Raw genomic sequence first — 22,765 nt, 5'->3', positions numbered from 1 at the left:
TTGGATGAAGTGTGTAGTTAAGTTACTAATCTGAACAAAATGTTGTCAGCTCACACTACATGTTTCTAACTCATCCTCGGCAACACATGTAAAACTTCCTATCTAAAAAAAACATGTACAAAGCTGTGAGACATCCTCTGCAACTAAAATCAAGAAGACTCATATATGATACACCATTCCCACTTCCAATGTTGAAGAATGAGGTGAGCTCAAAGCAAGAGTAGAAGCTCTACAATTCCTTCTCAAAAAATCATAACCACAATTTATAGCCATCTTCTTCATCAAACTTGATCCTTGCTTAGCTCTCACATATGAATGCCCCAAGATATAGGCTATGCCAGCTTCCCTAGCATCCATCAGCTCCCTCAGCTCCTCGCGCGCCCCTCTATCGATCTTCGGGCTCTCCGGGATCACAAACCTAACCTTCTTCCTCGCCATCATGGCCGGAGGCGACTGTATCTCCCTGTGCTCCGACGTGCTGGCTACATCCGGGTTCACCCCGTCATCCTCACATAACTGGATCCCGTGCAGATGAGTCGAGGGAGTCCCAACCACGATCATGTCTTCGTTCTGTCTCCTTACGTCCATGTCTTTACCGTTCAATCCCGAGCTTCCGGTTCGGATGTACTCGGCGATGCTGCACACGAGGTCGTTCTCAAACTGCAGGTCGTCCTTGTGGGCATCACGGTAACCGTACCTGACGATGCATCTGTAGATGCGGTACTCTCTCGGACCGATGTGTCCGACCAGAAACCGCTCCTCGTGTTTAACGTGGGGGATGGGGACTGATTTGACGCAAAGGAACACGAGAACTTGGTGGAAGGCGGGGAGGTTGGTGACAAAGTGGGAGAAGATGGCTGGGATCCCAGAAACGAGTTCCGTGTGGATGAGGCCAATCCCTCGGACGCGCACAATGCCCAAGCTAGGACCCAGGCTGAGGAGCCAATCGACGGAGACCTTGTTTTGAACGTCGAACTCATACTTCTTTAGCGTTCCGTAATGCCACACACACATCACTATCATGAAGATCAACGAAAGGGCGATAGGCACCCACGCTCCTTCAAGAAACTTTATTAATGATGCCGAAAAGTATAAGGCTTCGATCATCCCAAAGAATAAGACGAAGCAGATGGCGAGGAGAACGTTGTGGTGCCAGCATAAAACGATAACGAGAGACATCAGGCATGTAGTCACCAGCATGACAGTTATCACTGCTAAACCTGATTGGAGACGAAGATAAGAAATCGAGATTATCAGATAGAAAAGAGACAGAGACTAGTTAAGATCAACATAGGCATCTTTACATGATCTTCTACGTGTATTGTACCTGAAGCATTACCGAGCCGTTTGGTGTCTCTAAAACCGATGGTGACAGCCAAACATAGGACCATTAAAATCCAGTTGATTTCCGGGATGTATATCTGTCCGTGCGTTTTTGATGACGTGTGCACTATTTTGACTCTTGGGAAGCACCCTAGAGCAGAGCACTGCTTTATGATAGAAAAGGTTCCAGTTATAATGGCCTGGCTTCCGACCACCGCAGCCATAACAGCAATCACCAGCACCGGCCATCGTAATTTCTCTGAGAAGAAAATGGAAGATATAATCCGTGAGGGGAAATTTTTCATATATGCATATTCCTATACTTTTGAAGAGCAGCGGTTAAAGGTAGTACCAGGTACAGACACATAAAAGCCGATACGGTAATCACTTTGAAAATCGTGGTGCATGGAAAGATAAGCAGCCTGCCCCATATACGCGAGCACCAGTGATGGATAGACGATGGATGTGAAGGCTATCTGCAATTTCATGACAAGTAAATGTTAGACAAGCCATCACTTTCATTATATTTATATGTAATCCGTAAAGGTTTCTTCGTAAATTAGAAGAAAACAGTACACGTGCCTTTATCGAAAGCTGAGAGAAGTGCCCGAGATCTGCAAACATTGCTTCTGAACCTGGAAATTTTGAATCAAGTGTTAAAAGAAAATCTTGCCAAGGAAAGGAAAATATCGCAATATGCAGTGGTAAATAACCAAAAATCTGCCTGCACCAAGTACTTATAACTTTACCTGTGATGCACAGTAGAATTCCACCCAAGGACATCCAACCCCCTCGTTGGGTTTTCTTGAGAAACTTATACATGTAGTACGGTGAGAGAGCTTGATACACGTGAGGGTTCCAGTGGAGAATATTATATAAACCAATAGCACTGATGCACAAGAGCCATGTTATGACCACAGGTGCGAACAAGAATCCAACCCTGTGGGTGCCATAATGTTGAAGGGCAAACAACGCTATCAGTACGATACAAGCAACTGGGACTTCTACGTCTGCAAGATTATTGGATTAAGTAGTGCAGGAATGCGTTAACTATTGTTTTAAGAGAAAATTATAAAATATCAAACAAATATAATGAGGGAAGACGAGAAAAGTTAGGGCATAGAGTACAAAATCAAACTCGTCGTATCTATCAGATTAGAATAAAAAACTACTTCTTGCCTGCTGTTTTTTGCTGGCACACGCTTACTTAGTAAATCCATTATAGGAAACAGTTTGTGTGTTCCAGTCACATCCATGATCAGTATAACAGTCTGTCTACATTCATCATCTTCTTCTGTGATAAGAAACATTAAATAAAGTGCAACTTTGGGCATTGGTCGAATGTGTTCCAGCCATATTCCAATAGTGTCCATGCCAGAATTCTTTAAAAAGTTATCCACGACATAGTAGCTAGAGTTTATGGAGCTCTCTACACAGATCCTCCAAACGAAAGTAACTAAGAGTCACACTATGTGCACCCTTTAAAGAATCAAAGATTCTATTTTAGTATAATTGATCTTGAGGTTTTAGAAAAATAACCAGCTCCAGACTTAATGGATTGATGCTCAACAAACAAGTCATTTAGCAACTGATGTTCCTTGAACCATCTCATTACATTTTGAAGCAGCAATTAGTAACAGCGTGCAATTAAGGAAGATCGGATTGATGTTTTACGTACTGGAACCATTCTGAGAGATAATACATTTAACCCATTAACCATACCGTGAACTCCAGTCAACACTAATACTTGTCTATCCTAGTAACTTTTAAGCCATGTTGTGAAAGGTAAATTATAGCTTTCATCTGAGTATACCACCATATTTTGATCAAAATGGGAATTTTCAGATAAAGAATCGGATCATGTTATTCACGCAATTCACTGTTCATTCTAAATAATTTCCCAAGACTAAGCGAGAACCATAAATTGCTTGACAACCAAGGCATGAATCTGTTACAGTAAAGTTCAATCCAAGAGATCCAATAAATTTGACAACTAAAACATATAAGGAAGGATTTCCAATCTTACATTTATGATGCTCCTTAGCCATGGCAAGTTCGACACCAGAAACAGCCGAGAAAACTGTAATAAGACCACAAAAAGATTAATCACAAAGATGCCAACAAACTCCAAAAGACTCAAGACTGCATAAAAACAACAAAAAAAGTGTAAGACAATACCAGAAATCGCCGGAGTCAATATGCCATCTCCAATCACCATACAAGCACCAAGCAGAGCCAAGAGAAGCAAAACTCTCTGCAACACTCTGTACTTCTCCAAAGTGGACTTGAGCTTTGCCCTTATAGTCGAGGGTGCAGGACTCGTTATATCCTTCTTATAAGTCGACAAATCCTCATCGGCTGACTGAAAACTAGGCAGAGAATTAACTTTGGCATGCCTACATAAGAGTGAATACAATGCAAATGTGCCTCCTTCACCATTGTCATCAGCTCTCAGCACTATGAACACATACTTCAAAAGAGGGACTAAAGTCAATGTCCAAAATATGAAGGACAATACTCCAAAAATTTCTTCATTTGTCTCAGAATGTTCGATATCTTCAGCAAAAGTGCTCTTGTACACATACAATGGCGATGTGCTCAAATCTCCATACACTACACCTAAACTCTGATAAGCCAATGTCAATACAGTTCTCCAAGACTCTCTCTGCAGTCCACCAATAAAAAAATCCAATCATACGAAAACAAGGGCATGAGAAAAAATGCTCAAATTGTTCAAAGATTGCAACTTTATTGACAAAAACAACTAAAAAAACTCACCTTCACGTGATTCTGGTAAAACCCACTTTCAAGATCCATGGGAATGCCCTCAGAAATTCAAGAAAATCATGCCCACTGCAAATTCAAGAATTTCAACCATGACCCTTTCTCCAAACCACCCTCCCCAGTAGAGAACTCCCAACAAAACACATACTGACACACACACACAGAGACAGGAAATTATATACACAACACAACCACAGAAATGGACAATTTATTCGGATAGTACCTAAAATGTGCCACAGTTCAACAACCTCCAGAGGCAAAGAACAAACAGGGGAAAGAAAAATCAGAAACGTGTGATGATGTAATAACAGCAAAATATTATATATAGGCACTTGGAATTGGAAGCAGAGAGCATAAAGAGTGTGGAATATTTCGCTTGTGACCCTGAAAAGAAACTTCCACTTTCCATTTATTGCACTCAAAAACTAATTCTTTTTGTTGAGGTAAGTGAGATATAGCTCGTGTGAGTAGGTAGTTTTTTCTTCGTTTCTTTCTGGGATGGTCTTTTGTGTGCCTCAATTTTGTTTGTTTGAGTTTAGTTTATTTCTCGGAGTGATCTCGCACATCACACACGCAGTCCTCCACGTATTAGTGTGTGTGAGAGAGAGGGAGAGAGAAATCAGGGAACGTGTAGACGTGTGCTTCAAGCAGACAATAGATATTAATATATGGATGGATCTTCTCTTCTCTTCTCTGTGGATTATTGAAAAGTCTTCTTCATGTTATGCTGAATTTACTCTCTCTAGTATTAGTTGACTCATCAATACACTGAAAGTGACGCTCAGATTTACTCCCTGTTTCTCCATTTTTATAATGTTTATTTATTTAGATTTTTGTAATTAATTATATATAGCTTTGCGATTGCGAAAGAAACCTTTTTGACTAATTAAAGTTGTTGCGTGGTGAGAAATTTATGTGTGTTTGGTGAACCAGCTTCCTATATTTTGGGTGTTCAAAATTAGGTTTATGCGTTTTTTATAATGTGAGCAATATTTTTATTTAATTTATTGGTTTTTTTAAGTGGAAGCACAACCCACACGTAACAGCTAAGTAATAGTTTAACAAGACTTCACCGACCAAAGGACTTAGTAATTGAGAACTGTTAATTAATACCTATTAATTAATTAATGAGCCTCAAGAAAAAACCTACTTCCTTTTAAGGGAAAAAACCTGCCTTTTTCTGTAACGGAGTACTATAATTTATGCCTTCACTGAATAAAATAAAGTTGTTTTTTGCCGTTTCATACAACAAGAAAGCTTGGGTTAGTGAAGGGTCAAGATATATAAGTAAATTATGCAAGTTTTAACCAATAAACAATTGAAAGGTAAACCCGATGCCGCTTACCAAAATTATATTAATAGGCTAAAATATTTTAGTTGCCGTTTTTGTGAAGACGGACGCCTGCTCTATTTATTTTGATTATGTATATATGAGACCATTGGTATAGTGCAGATTATTTATAAATTTTAATAAGATATTCCAAATGTGTTATTAGACATTTTAACAAGACATTTTGTGAGGAGGTTTCTCATGCGATCGTTCACATCGTGTCTATTAAAGTATGAGTGGTCAGTACCATATAGACAAATAACTGTAAAAAATGTTAGTGGTTTTATACCATACGAACAGTCGCATGTAAGAATTTTTATTTTATCTTTTTCTTTAGTTTAACATAACTACGTACTTTAAGTGTCAATTGAATATTTAATCTTTGTGCTGGATCTTTATAAAATTTTAGAACTTTGAATTCCTTAAATAACTTCGAATACTCAGATCCCAGCATGAAGGTATTCATTTTGAATAAAGTGAAAGGAATCTTATGGACAATTTTTGCGTGTAAATACTTTATATTCAAAACAATTTTTATGATATCAACTATTTTCGAAATCGAAAAATGAATTGGGGCGCAACTTATTCAAAAGATAATATGATTACAAAAATTAAATAATTTAAAATATAGTAATTGATAATACAAAAGTAATTTGAGATTTAAAATAATATTTGACCCTTCTTTTTAAGTTGAGATCTAAATTTGGAATTCAATATTTATTTTGAAATTATTTATAAAAAATATATGAACTTTAAAAAATACGGAAAAATGACCTAAACTTTGAAGTCATTTCTAAAAATAGCCCAATCTTTGAAGTCATTTGTAAACATGACCTAAATTTTATAATATAAAAAAAATGATTGTATTTTGAAATTATTTATACAAATGGCTCAAACTTTAAAAAATACTAAAATGACCCGAATTTTCATAAATACAATGTCTTGAATTATGACATCGTATTGAAGTTAATATGAAAATTATGTGAAAATTCTAAATTCACTTAGTGCATTTCCATAATTCAAACAAAATATAAGAATTATCTTTTCCTATGAATCCTAACCCCGTATAAACAATTTTATTTTCTCTTGCAAAAGATTTGTGTTGTCATGCTCGTGATAATTCAATAAATAATTTATGAAATACTGGTTGATCTTCCTTGTTGAGGAATGTCTTCGACACAAATTTTCATTCTCTGTCTGCGTGTAATTAGGATTTCATGAGTCTGAAGTTTGCGAGATTAGAATTCATATGAGAGAATATTATATTTTGTTAGGAATATACCAAGTGAATTTAGAATTTTCACATAATTTTCACGTCAATTTCGATCTTTCCACGTTGCCATATTTCGAGTACGAAAGTGTAAGTTCATATAATTTTTATGAAAATTGAAGCTATTTTTTGTATTTAATAAAATTAATGCCATTTTTACAATTGACTTCAAAATTTATGTCATCTTTTTAATTTTTAATGTATATGGTATTTTTATAAATAACTCCAAAATTTAAATTCATTTTTTATATATTTTAAAATTCAGAATATTTTACAAATGACTTCAAAATACGCAGCATAAACTACAATTAATCTTTTATATTATGAAGTTCTATTGCTGGTGTGAGTTGGGGGGGGGGGGGGGGGGTTCACTTAGCTTTCCCTGTTTTATATGCGAGCTCACTTCTCGAGATGTGACCCTGCATTTCGAAGCACTTGGTCTTTGCTACTTAATTATCACCTTTATTAAGAATTAATTACTCCCTCCTCCAATATCAATTTTCGGATTTTAGTATATGCGAAAGTGTGTTTTGTTGGAAGTTTTGGAAAGCCAGGAACGAGAAAATCTTTAAAGGGATGAGCTCGGATATTGCGAAAGTTATAGATGGATTATTATTTGTATTTGGAGATGGGTTAAGGCGATGCTTCGTAGTAAATTTTGCTATTCCGTCCATGAATAGTTCTCTGATCCTTTTTATTGTTTTCCCTCAAGTATTTCTTAGTTTGGGGTGGCATCTCCCTCCTTCTTTTCTGTTCCCTGCTTTGTATCTATTTTGGTTGCAGCTCTGAGTATCCTTTGTACTCTTTTATTGTAATAAAACTTTTATTGACTAAAAAAAAACTTTATTAATAATCAATAATTTTTTTTCTCAAAAAATAAATAAAAAATCAATGACTTCATTCGTTTATGGATTGCATCTTCACTTGAGATAGAAATATAAGTTTTAAAAAAATTGATTGAATTTAATTTTGTTCTCAGTGTAATAAACACATTTTAGTCACGTGCGAACTTTGAAGTAATTTGTAGATTACTCCCTCCGTCATCATAAAATATACTATATCAAATTTGTCATTTTTAGTTTGTGTTCATAAAATATATCCAGTCTATTTTTAGCAAGTTTTCTACTCACAATAATATGGGACCCATACTCCACTCATAATACATTCAATTACTTTATTAATACACGTGTCATTTATAAATGGATATTTTTTACAAGGACGAAGAGAGTAATATTTTTTGCAATTTCATGCATTATCAAAATTTTATTTATTTATTTTATAAATCAACTTAGGCATGTAGTAATTCAATTTAGAACATGTGTGCTTCTCAACATACATCATCTTTTATCCTAATCAAATTCATGTTCGAACTTCGATTTGAGCCAATATTTTAATTCTAAATTATAAAATCCAAATTTAAACCTCTAAATATTATTGTTAACAATATTTTTATTGGCGACTATCTAATACTGCGACCAATATTGTCTATTTCATTTACGCATAACGATAATTGCTTCGGTGATTGAGCACTCTAATAGTGGACCAATCGAGTGCACTTTAATTGAGGTGTCAATTTTCAACAATTATATATATATATATAGACCGACAGAGAGAGAGTTCTACGGAGACCATAAAAAATTTGAAGTTCTATGCGTCGATATTGGTATATCCAAGGATGATGATTCATTTGGGGAAGATTTGATATTTTCATTAATTGTCATAAATATAGGCAATCAAATCTTTTATATATGGAATATTAATTTGATGAAGAGTCTGTTTCGTGAATAATGCATCCACATAATCTAGTGTTCGTAGAACATACTAATGTTCGTTGATATATTCGTAAAAAAACAAATTAACATACTAATTTTCGTTGATATGTTCGTAAAAAATAAATGAACATACTAATGTTTGTCGATATTTTCGTAAAAAAATAAATGAACATACTAATGTTCGTCGATATTTTCGTAGAAAAATAAATTAACATAATTATGTTCACATATTATGTTCAATGACGGATCAGGTCCCAGAACAGGAAGTTTCGGAATTTATTCAACGTGATCCCAGATTTCAGTGGATTTAATCAACCAATATTTAATTACATGAAAAATCAAATCAGGAAATTATATGAACCGTTAGATTAAGCAAGATCGACGCATAGGATTTGGTCTTTGTTCTCTATGTAGGGAAGTGGTCTCTATGTAGGGGAGTGGTCTCCATAGAAGCTAACTATATATATATATATATATATATATATATATATATATATATATATATAGGGTGTGGAATCAGAGAGAACTACATTATTTGTGAGAACGTGAGAACCATCAAATCTAATACATCCACTGTAAAAATTAATGCATTCGCTGTTAAAATTAATGCACTCAAAAAAATTAAAAAAAAAATTGCATCCTTCGGGATTCGAACCCAGGATCTGCATTCATCCAACAAGATGATGCATCCACCGTAGATTTTGATGATCGAATGGCTGAAATGGTTCTCCGTTCTTCTTTTATTTAGTGGTTCTTTCTTGAACCTCTCCCTATATATATATATATATAGGGGCGCGCTCCAGCGAGACCCCCTATTTTTCGTGAAACACTAGGACAATGAATAAGACATATAATACTAATGAACAAAACGTATATCTAATGAACAAGATGTATATACTGATGAAAAATAAAATTTAAAAAATTCGTAATGAATAAGACATATATACTTATGAACAGGGCCGTATATACTGATGAACAATGCAGTATATACTGATGAATAACAAAATTTAAAATATTATGCTCCCTCCAAGATTCGAACCCTGCGAAAAAAAATCATCCTCCAGATACAATATCAGCCATAGGATTGATAAAATAAACGCACCAGATCGTGCCCTAGATCTCACTAAAATTAGCGGGTCTCATTGGAGCGGCCCCCTATATATATATATATGGAGAGGTTCAAATAAGAACTACTAATAAAATAAGAACGGAGAACCATTTTAAGCCATTCGATCATCAAGATCTACGGTGGATGCATCATTTTGGTGGATGGATGTAATGCTGGGTTCGAATCCTGAAGGGAGCAAAAAATTATTTTTTTCGGATGCATTAAATTTAATAGCGGATGCATTAATTTGTATAGCAGATGCAGTAATTTTATTGGTTCTTATGTTCTCACGATAATTGTGGTTCTCACTATAACCGCACCCTATATATATATATATATATATATATATATATATATATATATATATATATATTGATCGGAAAAATGGGATATTTCATTAAGAACACTGGTACCAGCAGTACCGATGGAAAATTACAACTCAAAGCGTAAACAAGTCACCTGTTATCCATTGAGCGAGAGTACATTCCCGATCCCAAAGTTTGAAGATCTTGATCCAGCTCCATAATCTAGCTTTGATATCTCGAATCAGGTTTTCAATTTTCCACGGTTTACCTTCAAATCTGCTTTCATTGCGACTCTTCCAAAGAATCCAAGTGGTACACATCCAGAGAGCCCTTAAGAGAATTAAGTTATGTTTCCTTCCCAAGTTAGTAAAGGCGTCGAAGTGCGCTGCAATATCCCGCGGTTGTGGACCGCTAATTCCCAGCCAATTTTGAATGCCGGTCCAGACCTCTTCCGTCTTTGGGCATTCAATGAAAGTATGTACCGCCGATTCGACAAGTTGACAGCAAGCATTACATGAAGACTCAACTTCTCCGAGTTGAATGTTTCTTTTCCTCAAGTTGTCGCACGTTGGTAATTTATTTCTGAGAAGTCTCCAAGACATGACTCTTGTTTTTTGAGGAGCCGGAGTGGCCCAAATTTTCATGACCCTGTATATATATATATATATATATATATATATATATATATATATATATATATAGGGGAGGGCTATTCAGAAAACTCATCTTAGACTATAAACTATAAACTAATTAAAATGTATGAATTATATGTAGAACACCCATGAATCCGCTGTGTAAATGTATGAATTATGAAAAATAAAATTTTTGCTACCTATGGGATTCGAACTCAGGACCATGAATTATTCCAACAAGGTGATGAATTAACCGTAGATCTTGATGATCCAAGGGCTGAAAATGGTTCCTATTTTATAGTCTAACTTTGATTTTTATTTTAGCCTTCCCCTATATATATATATATATATATATATATATATATATATATATATATATATATATATATATATATTAGTATTTGCATCCCGTGTGACGCACAAAAAGTATAAATTCGATATCAATTCAATTATCATATGTATAAATATAATAAAAAAAATTAATTTAAGTGAATCTATTTAAGCTGAATATTGAAAAAAAAATTTAAAAAAATCACAACATTAAAAACAGATATTATGAAAAGGCAAAAATAAATAATTTAAAAAGATAAAAAAATAGATTTATTCAAAAAAAGATGAGAGATGAGAGGAGAGAGAATTTTTTAAAAAATTGATCTTTAAATAAATATAATTTTTACATTTTTAATTAAATATTTATATAAAATATATCAAACTAAAGCTAATATCGTGATCTTTAATTTGATATGTATATTAAATATTATACTATTAGTCAAATTTTAAAATTTTAGAAAGAAATAAAACAAAAAAAATAAGAAGTTAAAGAAAAAAGAATAAAAAGAACAAATATAGTTTACAAATAAAACTTTATTTTTATTATAACTACAAATTTGCCACTCAATTTTAAAATTGATTTCAAATTGGGAGTTGCATTTTAATATATATATATATATATATATATATATATATATATATATATATATATATATATATATACAGGGACGGAGCCAGGAATTTAGTTCGGGGGGGCTGAACCTGTACGGGGGTTCGGGGGCTACCGCCCCCGAGAATTTTTTTTTGGGCATTCAGTATATTTAAGGTATTTTTTTTATTAAAATATGAGCATAATACTAATAATAACGAACAATATTTTCATAAATTATATAGTTTCAATATATCACAAAACTTTTTTTGGAAATTCCGTATATTTAAGACATTTTTTATTAAAAGGCAAGCATAATAATAATAATAATAATAATAATAATAACAAACAACATGTCCATAGATTATATATTTTCTATATATTACAAATTAGTTTCAATACATTATAATTTTTTTTAGCATTTCATACATATTAGGCATTTTTTATTAAAAGACAAGTATAATAGTAATAATAACAAACAATATTTCATAGATCATATAGTTTTAAAAAACAAAATTATCCTTAAATTAAGTATATATGAGAGAATATAATAACCAAATACTTTTTTATAAAACAAAATTATTTTATAATAGGTATAAACATATATCTATATATATTTTAAAATAAAAAATAAAAAAAAAACCTCAAAATTTGGGAGGGGGCTCTAGCCCCCCCCTAGCCCCCTGGCTCCGTCCCTGTATATATATATATATATATATATATATACAGAGAGAGAGAGAGAGAGAGAGAGAGAAATGTTATGCTACATACCTTATGTGAGCACCGCTTACATTTAACCCTTGTTAATATTGTCTTTTTTGTTTTAGGCATTTATTTTTATTCAAATACTTCATAAATTGGTATTGAGATAATTAATTTTACAAATTACATAAAAATCAAAGTTTTGTTCATATTCCCTTTAACCTCAAATTATTAATAAAATAACAAATCGAACTTTGATTTTATGTAATTTATAAAATTAATGATCTCAATAACAATTTATGAAGTATTAGAATAAGGGTGTGTTTACTTTGGTAGTAAAAATTTCATTTTAAAGGGATGGATAAGAAAAGGTGAGATAATATTATCTTTTTCTCCTTTTTTTATCATGCGTTTACTTTGTTAGAAATAGATGGATAAACAAATTGAAATGTTGAAAAATATTTTCACACCCTCCCAATAGGATAATATTATCCAACATTTGTGAGAAAGTGAGTGAAAATGGGCTGCCCGAATAAATTTTCCAGTCTGACCGGAGAAAATTATCAATCATAGGAAACATGTGAAAATAATGGAAAATATATTTTTTCTAACATTTTCTATCAAAGTAAACACACCCTAAAAATAAATGCCTAAAAAAAAAACAACAACAACAATGCTAAACGATGGCTAAACATGAACGGTGCTCACATAAGATACGTAGCATAATATTTTTTTACATGTATATTGGCATAAAATCACGCACAAAATTGCAAATTACCGAAAGTTTTATATGTTATTTTTTGTAATCGACCATAAATAAATAGTTCTTCGGTCTTCGTAATTAGTAATCCCATTTCTTGATTTGTAACAGCATCAATTTTTTCCATGAAAACAAATGACTATATTTGTCATTCATTGACTTTGCAAAAGAGAGAGAGAAAGAGACCGTTCAATTGATTAATTGAGGTAATTAAAAGGCATGGCATACAAAATCGACGGATTTTCTATTGTTTTTCTCTTATGGTCGAAAATTTTATTAACTTGAAAGTCTTCAAGAATCACTTGTGAAGGCTTTTATTGGATTATCTATAATATATTAAAACCACTTTCCATTATTAGAAAATAATCGTCTCCAAGCAAAACAAAAATCTCAACATTTGTCGTAGATATTTTGAACCACAAATCAAATCATTTGCAGCTATTTCCTTCAAAAATAAAAATACCAGCTACTGAAATAAAAATAGGAGGATACCAAGAATTAATCAACACAATGATTTGATTAATGTCCTTCGATATATGAGAAATTTATGAACCACTATATAGCAAGTTGGTTATCGATATTTTACGACTAATAATCCTAACCTACACATATAGATATAATTAGCTTTTTATTTCGTAGAAAAATAAAATATTGGGTGTTCAATTTGCAAGGATTCTTTGAATGTCAGTCATCCTTTGTCAAATCACAAAATATTTGTATATATTAGTATTTGCCAATTAATTGATACTCCATATTTTTTTTGGGGGGAGCCAGTTAATTGATATTGACATGCCTAAATATGTTCATACTCTTTTATTGGCCACAAAAATTGTGTGTACATGATCACGTCAAATAATTCGAATTCATAATAGGGGACCAAAAAAAAAGGGTACTAATCAATTAGCTAATATTTTTGAAGAAAACGTATAACATCGGGATAGTCTATGTTCTCATTAGTTTTCCACTAAAATGTTGGAATATGATATGTTTGTGTAAAAAAAAAAAACGAGTAGTGGTAAATATACATATTATGTATATACATAATTGGATATTTTTGTCAATTTGCAACATTTCCAAAAGTTAAGAAATTATCCCTTTTAATTGAAATTGTATTTTACCTAATTCTCCTTCACGATAATTAAGGGATAAATAATAACTTTCCAATTTAAATTTCAATATTTTTCATGAACCAAATTTTAATTTTAATTGTCTTCCGAATGTAAGAGATACTTAATTAATTTATTTATTTTCAAATAATAAGACTTTATAAGTTATACCAACTTTAAAGTGGCTTCCACGTTAAATTAATATGCTAATATAATAACTTTTGACATTTCATTCTCAAAAGAAAAAAAAAATATTTGACATTTCTTAAGTTGATTCTATATTGTTATAAGTGTAAATAAAATTTAAAGCTGATGCTCGAGCTTCTCTGTTTTATTTTTATTTTAGTTTCAAATGTAAACTTTATATTATTGATCACTATATAAATTTTGTGATATATTCAGATCACACGACAAAGATAAATTTATACCAAGTAAATCATAATCTTCCTTAATAATAAAATATTTTATTTTGATAAATTAAAAATAACTAATTACCGTACTATACCATTAATCAAGAAATATCAACTCCATCATATTTTTATTTAACTAGAAGAGCCCTTTGTTGCATGTTAATATTAAAATAAAAAAATAAATATATGTATAACTAGTTTTTTTTTTAATGTAAAATGAGATTATATAGTAATTTAGTACTCCCTCCGGCCCAACTTTTTGTATCCACTTTTAGTAAAGCTGGGACGGAGGGAGTAGTATTTTTTAAAAAATTATAATATATAATATGCTATTATTCTATAATAATTACATAATGACCTATTAATAAATTTTATATAAAACAAATAGAAATGCATAATTTCAAAAATTAAAATATTAAAATTAAGAAAAAATAGAAAAATGTATTTTAATAAGGTTTCTAGTTTCAAGAAAATATTAGTAGTACTTAAAAATTTAAAATATTTAATATATTAAAACTTTGAATTATCATAGCTTGTTCATTGTAGATCTATTTTTTACGTATCATATATCAAATTAAAGGTCATTTTAAGATTTTTCGTTCAAGGCAAATATATATTTTGTTAAATGAAAATGAAAAAAATGTGCTTTTCAATCTCTAACAATTTATGTGCTTTAAAAATGATTTTTATCAATGAATCGTCGATGCCCGCCGTTGGATACGCAAGCACAAATAATTTAACGATGGCCGAAATTAATTTTGGTTCCTGAAACCTACTTCTCGTCCACCATTATAAGTTGTAACTCAATGGTGGAGCACTAAATTTGCTTGATTCAACGATGTCGTCGATGATTTATTTTTATTTCTTTTTTCTTTGAGCTTTTTTTCATAATATCAATATTATTATTGCAATTCTTCTTTGTTTCTTCTTTCTTTATATATTCAACTCAAATATAATTGTGTAGTTTTAGTCGTGAAAGTGCTTTTCTTAATTTATTGAATTACAAGATTTCATAATTTAAACATATGACTTAAAGGTATCTAAAATATCTAAATAATGAAATATGATAATATTGTGTGTGTGCGTATATATGTATATTAATAAAATTATGTGTCTATAAAAATTATAATTTTATACAAAATTTAAGTAATTATTTATTCATGTAGTCGAAAAATATTGAAGGAAAAGAGAAAGAAATAAAATCAAGAAGTTATATTGAGAAGTGGAAAACATAATATTTTTTAAGAGAGTGTTAAAATAGTTCGAACTTTAATCTCATGATGACTTTTTAATCCTAAATTTATAAAAATTACAAATATAGCCTAAACTTATTTACGTTGTTAAGTTTATAGCTCAAATCAAAATTTCGGCCAACTGAGGGTTGATATGGCTCGTCGAAAGCTGACTTGAAAATTAAAAAAAAAATGACATTATATTTTTTATCTCTCTGTCAACTACAACTGTCTAACTTTAAATCAGATTAAAATTTAAACTCTTAAGTGAAATAAGTACGTTTGCGAATGAAATTTTAACTCAGGTTATAAACTGAACAACCTAGATAAATTTAGGCTTTATTTGTAATTTTTATAAATTTGGATTAAAAAATCACTATGAAGGCAAAGTCCATGCTATTTATTAATAATAACCCTTGCAGGATTGAGAAAATTATTTAGCTAAGCTTAATCAACAGAGTTTGTATTCATATTTAGTTGATCGAATTTTGATTTAATAATAAGAAAATTAGCTTTTTAGTAAAAAAAAATGAAAATAAAATAGCATAATTACTTCTAATGCCAAAAATTTGACGCATGGATATTGTCAAGATTAGCGAGAATTAAAAAAATTATTTCTAAACTAATTATGTAGAAAAAGGAAAAAAGAAACAAAATCTTCCAAATTCAAATTCAACCGTCAATTTGTAGAAGGGTAAATTAGTCATGAAAATTAATAATTAGTAGCTGAATTAGTCTCTAAAAAACTGAACTAATTTGGTATAAATTTAGAGGCATTATGTATATACATATTATGTATGACTAGATTAATTGAAAAAAAAACAAGGAATAGAAAAGGAAAGAAAGAAAGAATATTCAAAATGATGCGCAAAAATTATGTGACAAATGGTAAAAGCAGCATGCGTTGGACGAAGTTGAACGACGGCTGCTTATATAGCGTATAAAAAATTAGGCATAATTTGGTATAAACAACTGCATTTATCAATAAAGCAGGTGAAACATCAACGTCTGCTAACAGCAAATTGATTTAGGTCATTTTAAAAAAAGAATTAAAGAGGAGACAATATGTTCCATTGCTGAAATTGAATTAAATATATATTCGAATTATTTATTTCAACGTGAGCGATTTATCATTGTTATCATTATTGTAGTGGTCCCTGTTATTGTAGTGTTACCGAAAATCGGAGTTGGTAGTCAATGAGGTCCAACTCAAGTAGCAAAATTGACATTCAAAAATTCTCCTGTATAAAATGTCTTGTGTTCAATCTCATCTGCACATGAATAATTTTTTTTTTACTTTTGTGTAGTTATTGTGATATAAAGGTTTCACTTGCGTGCGAGTTATTTATTTAATTATAATATATATATATATATATATCTTATAATTCTATATATATATATAAACAATAATAGTATATGAATGTTTTAAAATTAACGCTAGAGTTTAAAGTAACCTGAAAAGATTCCAGTCGACATGTCTAAGCTAGTATCTCATGAAAATAGTTAAATATAGTGAAAAATGAAAATGAACTTGAACATGTTTAAATTATATGACTGATATTTATTAGAATTCATCGTGAAAAATAAGAATAATAGATAAATCCATAAAATATATCAATAAATCAATATAACGCACTAATAGTTCTTACCTGAATTTAAATCTTGGAGATGACAATTTTTTTTTATCACATTAACTCAATATAACGCACAAATAGTTATTCTCACCTGAATTTTAATTTTGGAGAGAGCGGAAATTTTATGACATTAACTGAATACGATTATTTGTGCATTACATTTATTTATTTGTAAATTTTATTGATTTATTATTCATTATTCTGTTTTATCACGAAAAATAGCATTTTCATTGTATCTCAACATTATATATAGTATACCCTCTCACAAAAAAAAAACATTATATTCAAAACCAGAAATGATCAATAGTTAAATAAAAATTGATACCAGAGCATTGAGTCAAAACAAAAATAAACAATTTTGAGAATTTTCTTTCTAACATATAAATTCCCTAATTATTTTTTCATTAGTATATTCTTATTCAATAATCAGAAATAAACAAAATCTAGTTATTTTACACAATATTTAGCTACAGACTTCTAGAAACATCGTGTATATATAAAATCAAAACATGTAGACCTTCTTGGTTTTAAAAAAAAGCATTTAGACCTTCTTTCTAAATAAAAAAAACAAGTAGACCTTGATGACAACAAATATGTCGCAGAAGTAGGCCAAGATGTGGAATCCCATCTTCAAAATGATAACGTAATCTTCAAATTAAAACCCAACTTATTCAACGATTTTAATCAAAACAAGGGTTAATTATAATTTACGACCACAGTTTTTAGCGAATTTATCTCAGTTTTAATTTTATTCTTTATATACATGTTTAATATTTTAAAAAATTATTTAATTATAGCTCCAATTACACTAGAATGTTGTATGTAATTGTTCTTTGCAGAAAAACGATGGCCAATCGTCACAAAATCATAGCTTAATGTATTCCATGATAAATGAGATTCTCAATAATAGGTAGTTCATCATCATCAAACCATTGCTATGGTCGAAATCTCATTTGAAAGTTAGAGTTGTTGTACTAACTTTTAACGCAATTCTATGGGCTACCTACTGTGGGAAACCCCCTTCGTGTAGAATATATTAGGTTTTAGTTTTGTGGTGATTGATCATTGTTTCAATTGTAAATTCAACAAAGAACAATTATTGTCACATTTTTTTTTAGATGTGACTATAATTAAATAATACTCCATCCGTCCTAATTATATAAGCTGATTGGAATTTACACAAGAATTAAAAAAATAACTGAAGAAGCAAATATTCAAGTAAACCTTTTCATATGCACATTTTTTTTATGATGAATTAATATTAGTAAGGAAACGTTTACTTTGCATGATTAATAAAATGCATGATTGAGTATTTTTATTCTTAATAGTATGATTTCCCTAATCTCACAATTTCTATTTGATAAGAATAAAACAAAACTAGCTAAAATGATAGAAATAATCAAGGGTCTTGGATATTCCAAAGTTTCAATCCACCAAAATAAACAAGGGATTAGTCTTATTATTTTTACCTATCAAAACTAATCATTCAAAGTATGTGCTGTAAATAATGTGACGGAGGGAGTATATATCAAAATTCAGAACATACAAAAATAAATTAAAGTTAAAGCTACATGTTAAAATTTAATGAAAGTTTAAGCTATAAATTACTCCATCCGTCTAATTACAAATGTCTCATTACTTTTAGGCACGAAGATTAAAAACTGTGTAGTTAGTAGATAAAATGAGTTGATGAAAATTATTTAAATATATTTTTTTTATCAGGCCAAAAGAGAAAATTTATTACTAAAAGGTACCAGCAGTACCCAAGAGGTGTTTGCATATTACAAAAAAGGAGAAAAAGGTGTCAAAACACCATTGAGAGCTTAGCTATCACTGGGGGCAGGAGCTAGAAAATTATTTAAATATTAGTATTAGATATATATAGAGAATATATTGTTAAAAAAGGAATGAGATATTTCTTGTATAAAGTGAGACATTTGTAACGAGACGAAATGAGTATAATTTATCTTTAAAATGACCCGCCTCTAATAATTCCATCATTTCTCACAAACTTTATATTATCTGCTCCAATCACAAATAAATGCTTTTAGATTATTTACTTTATCTTTGAATCAACACACCTAAATCTTATTCCAACTGGTCCCATTAATAAAAGGTCCAATTGAGAAACAAAATAAATTCGTACCTAATTTTCTTTCTTTTTATTCCATGACCTAATTTTTTTAGTGCAGTGTGACTCTTCCCCTAATTGAGTTGTCAACAAGATTTACGAAGCAAGAAATTGACACCACTAAGGAAATGAACCCATAAAACAACATTTTGATGAAATTACATCACGTTGATAAATTTTTGACACGAGCATGGGAAGTTAGTCCAAATTTCATAATTTGGATAAATTATTTTGTCCCTATTTATCAGAAATAGACTAGGCCCTCTACTTGTAATATTTGTTTGCAATTCTCGGAACATGTCACCTCAAATGGGATTCCAATTTTTTTTTTCCATTGCCATGTGGAAGTGTATTTATTTCATTTAATTTCCCAACTGTCTAGATTATTTGATATGTTATTGGCCATTACTTATAAAGGACACATGTTGAGGTGATTATGACCTGTATGAGAGCATAATTTCAAGCACAATCAGAGAGAGAAGAATCGGAGATCTGGTCGCGCCGCTGCCGCATCGGGAACGCCGTTGCCGCTTCGAGAAGGTCACTGACTGAGGATCGTGCGGGAGAGAACGCCGAAGGATTCGCCGCCGCGCCGCTGCTGCTGGAGAAAGATCGCGTCGATGCTGCTGGAGGAAGAACGTTGCGCTACTGCTGCACTGAAAACGTCGCTGTCGCTGAGAGAACATCGTGTGCTTCGCTGTGAGGGAACGACAATTTGAAATTGGGGAGAGAGAAACTGATGATACTATAACAGATCTGCCGCCGACCTTCGTGCGCACCGCCAGCCGCCGTTCAGACGCCGTTCAGAGCTCAGCCGCCGTCCCAGATCTGCCGCTTCTCATAACAGATCTGTGAGTGTTGTCTCCTCTCAACTCTCAAGCTTTCGTCGATCCAGACAGCCACAGCCCAGCCGTTGACCACAGACAAAGCCCAGCAGTCAACCTCCGCACGCATCGCCAGAGCTCAGCCGCCGACCTTCGTGCGCACCGCCAGCCGCCGTCCCAGATCTGCCGCTTCCCATAACAGATCTGCCGCCTCCCAATCGAGTGAGTGATCTGTTGTAAAGCATCCCATGGCTATTTGAGGTTGATGAACTGTGATTATGCTAAATATGGATGTGAACTGAATTGAGTGCTTGAGATAACAAATTACCTCGATTGTGTTCAACTGATTGGTTGTTGTTGGAGTTGAGTGAATGGTGATGACAGATTGTTGGTAAATGATAATGGCAGAATAGTTCCAATTTAAGAGATGGGAGATGAGGTATGGAGAGAGGTGAGGAGACGAGGGGTGGTGAGGACCGGACAAGATGGGATGGTGAAGAAGCAGTTAAACCAAAAGACTCAAAGGTTTTCGAAACATTGGAAAGAAAGAGACGAGAATGAAGCAAAAAGAGTTACATTCTTTTTCAACAACATTCCAGAAGAATGTAGCTTCGATTTTTTGAGGAGAAAGTTCGGTTCCGTGAGAGAACCGACAGACATCTTTTGTCCAAGAAAGAGAGACAAAAAAGGGAAACCTTTCGGTTTTGTTCGCTTCGAAGATGTGGAAGATAGGGACGGTTTGCTAGTGCAGTTGAATAAGTTGTGGATTGGGAGCTATAAAATTAGGGTGTTCAAACCGAGATTCGAGAGAGAAGTGAAGGTCCAAGGAAGTAAAGGGAAGGGAATAAAATCTGACGCAGGTAGAAAGCCGGAAAAGCATAAGCTCGTGCATGCCGCAAAAAGGATGATGGGGGTTTCTTTTAAGGAGGTACTCACTGGATCCAAAGAAGGAGAGTCAGGACTTTCAGATTTGCTTCAGTTTAAAACTTCGGATGAGGAAACACGATGGCTAGATGGAGCTTTCACGGGTTTCATCAAAAATGAGTTCTTGTGGGAAGAGATTAATGAGGAAATCAATAGTGAAAGTGCTGGCAAACTGAAAGTGACGACGATGGGAGGAAATTTGGTGTTGATTCGTAGTGTCTGCGACGCGCCAACAGAAAAAGTTTTAACGGAGATGGATGAATGGAGTGAGTTCTGGTTTCAATGGAAGAGGAAATGGAACGTTGTGGATGTGTTTCAACAACGAGTTGTGTGGACGAGGTGGGCCGGGATTCCACTACATGCATGGAATCCTCGTTTCTTTGAGTTGGCAACTGCAAAGTTCGGTCGGGTGTTGAAGATGCATGAGAAGACGAAAGAAAAAGAAAAATTGGATGTTGCTTTGATTCAAATATCCACGGGCCTTAGATCCATTGATCAAGTGACGGAGTGTTGTATTAATGGAGCAAGGTTCACGTTTCGCATTGAGGAAATTCACGAGAATCCTTTCACTTCCATGATCGGAGAGTCGGAGCTCGAGGATTCGGGGTCGGATTCGGGATGGACGAGCGGGGATGATTCCATGGATCCGGCATCTGCAACCTTCGGAGATCGGAACGAGAGCGGTGAAAGGGATGGTGATGTTTCGGTTCTCCAAGAAATCATCGTTCCGTCTCCTTTGTTCCAAACCGTTGAAGACACGTTTGTTGAGGAAACTAATTTTGAGGGGGCGGTGAAGGGAGGATCGAAAATGCTTTTAAATTTGGTTGAGGTCGAAGGTGAGACTCAGCCATTCGTTAAGGATGGGCAGATGGACTGCCACGCTTTTCAAAGTCCAAATCAGATTTTGGAGGAACAGAATTGGACCGACTTTCAGAATGTACAGGAAAAAAGTCCAACTGGTGGCTTTACTGGTGTTTCTCTTGATGGGCCACGAAGAAGCGTTTATGAGGGAGGTCCTACTTTAATGTCGACCCAAGCGCAAGGAGAGAATAGAAGCCCTATTCCGGAAAGGGAAGAAGCCGATTCAGTTGTGTACAGTGATTGTCAAGGTGCCAAAAATGTGGTGGAGGACAAGGCGTGGAATGAGGAAGGGCAAAGGATCGAAGTCAACGAGCTTCAGATATTAAGCTCTGAGGAACAAAGTCGTTCAAAGCAAAGCAAAAGGTATTCAAAGCAAAGCAAAAGGTTTGGTGAACAAAATTCAAAAGGAAAAAAAGGGAGAGAAAAGAAAAAGAATAGAGCCAGGGAGAAAGAGAAATGGGAACACTTCATTTCAGATTTAGAGCCAATTGATGGAAGGGGGGAGGAAGTGGCAGAGCAGGAAAGACAGGGGGAGAACGAAGAAGGGCATGAGACGACAGTTGGGGAGCAAATTTCAGGTCAGCAGATCTGGGATTTTGGAAAGAAGATCGGGCTTTCAAGTCAAATTCCAGACGAAGATGTTGCTCGACAGATTGAGGCGCAAGGTAATTTTCTTTCTTGCGTAAATGCTAGGAGTATTTTGAGGAATGTTTAATGAATTTGTTATCTTATAACATT

At 32.8% G+C, this 22,765-nt stretch overlaps 1 protein-coding gene across 1 annotated transcript; it reads right to left on the bottom strand.

Moving 5' to 3' along the window:
- Nucleotides 1-4,790, bottom strand: LOC130993658 (potassium transporter 6-like). The gene is given in 8 exon segments (XM_057918641.1): nucleotides 1-1,220; nucleotides 1,328-1,582; nucleotides 1,676-1,838; nucleotides 1,900-1,958; nucleotides 2,073-2,333; nucleotides 3,350-3,403; nucleotides 3,502-3,988; nucleotides 4,102-4,790. Coding segments are annotated over 8 exon segments (2,379 nt in total). The 5' UTR covers nucleotides 4,141-4,790; the 3' UTR covers nucleotides 1-159.
- Between the last annotated feature and the right edge of the window lie 17,975 nt (nucleotides 4,791-22,765).

The sequence above is a fragment of the Salvia miltiorrhiza genome, chromosome 7 (assembly GCF_028751815.1).
Source record: "Salvia miltiorrhiza cultivar Shanhuang (shh) chromosome 7, IMPLAD_Smil_shh, whole genome shotgun sequence".
Classification (NCBI taxonomy): Eukaryota; Viridiplantae; Streptophyta; class Magnoliopsida; order Lamiales; family Lamiaceae; genus Salvia; species Salvia miltiorrhiza.
The sequence above is the reverse complement of the archived record's forward strand: the minus strand, read 5'-3'. Positions and strand labels throughout refer to the sequence as shown.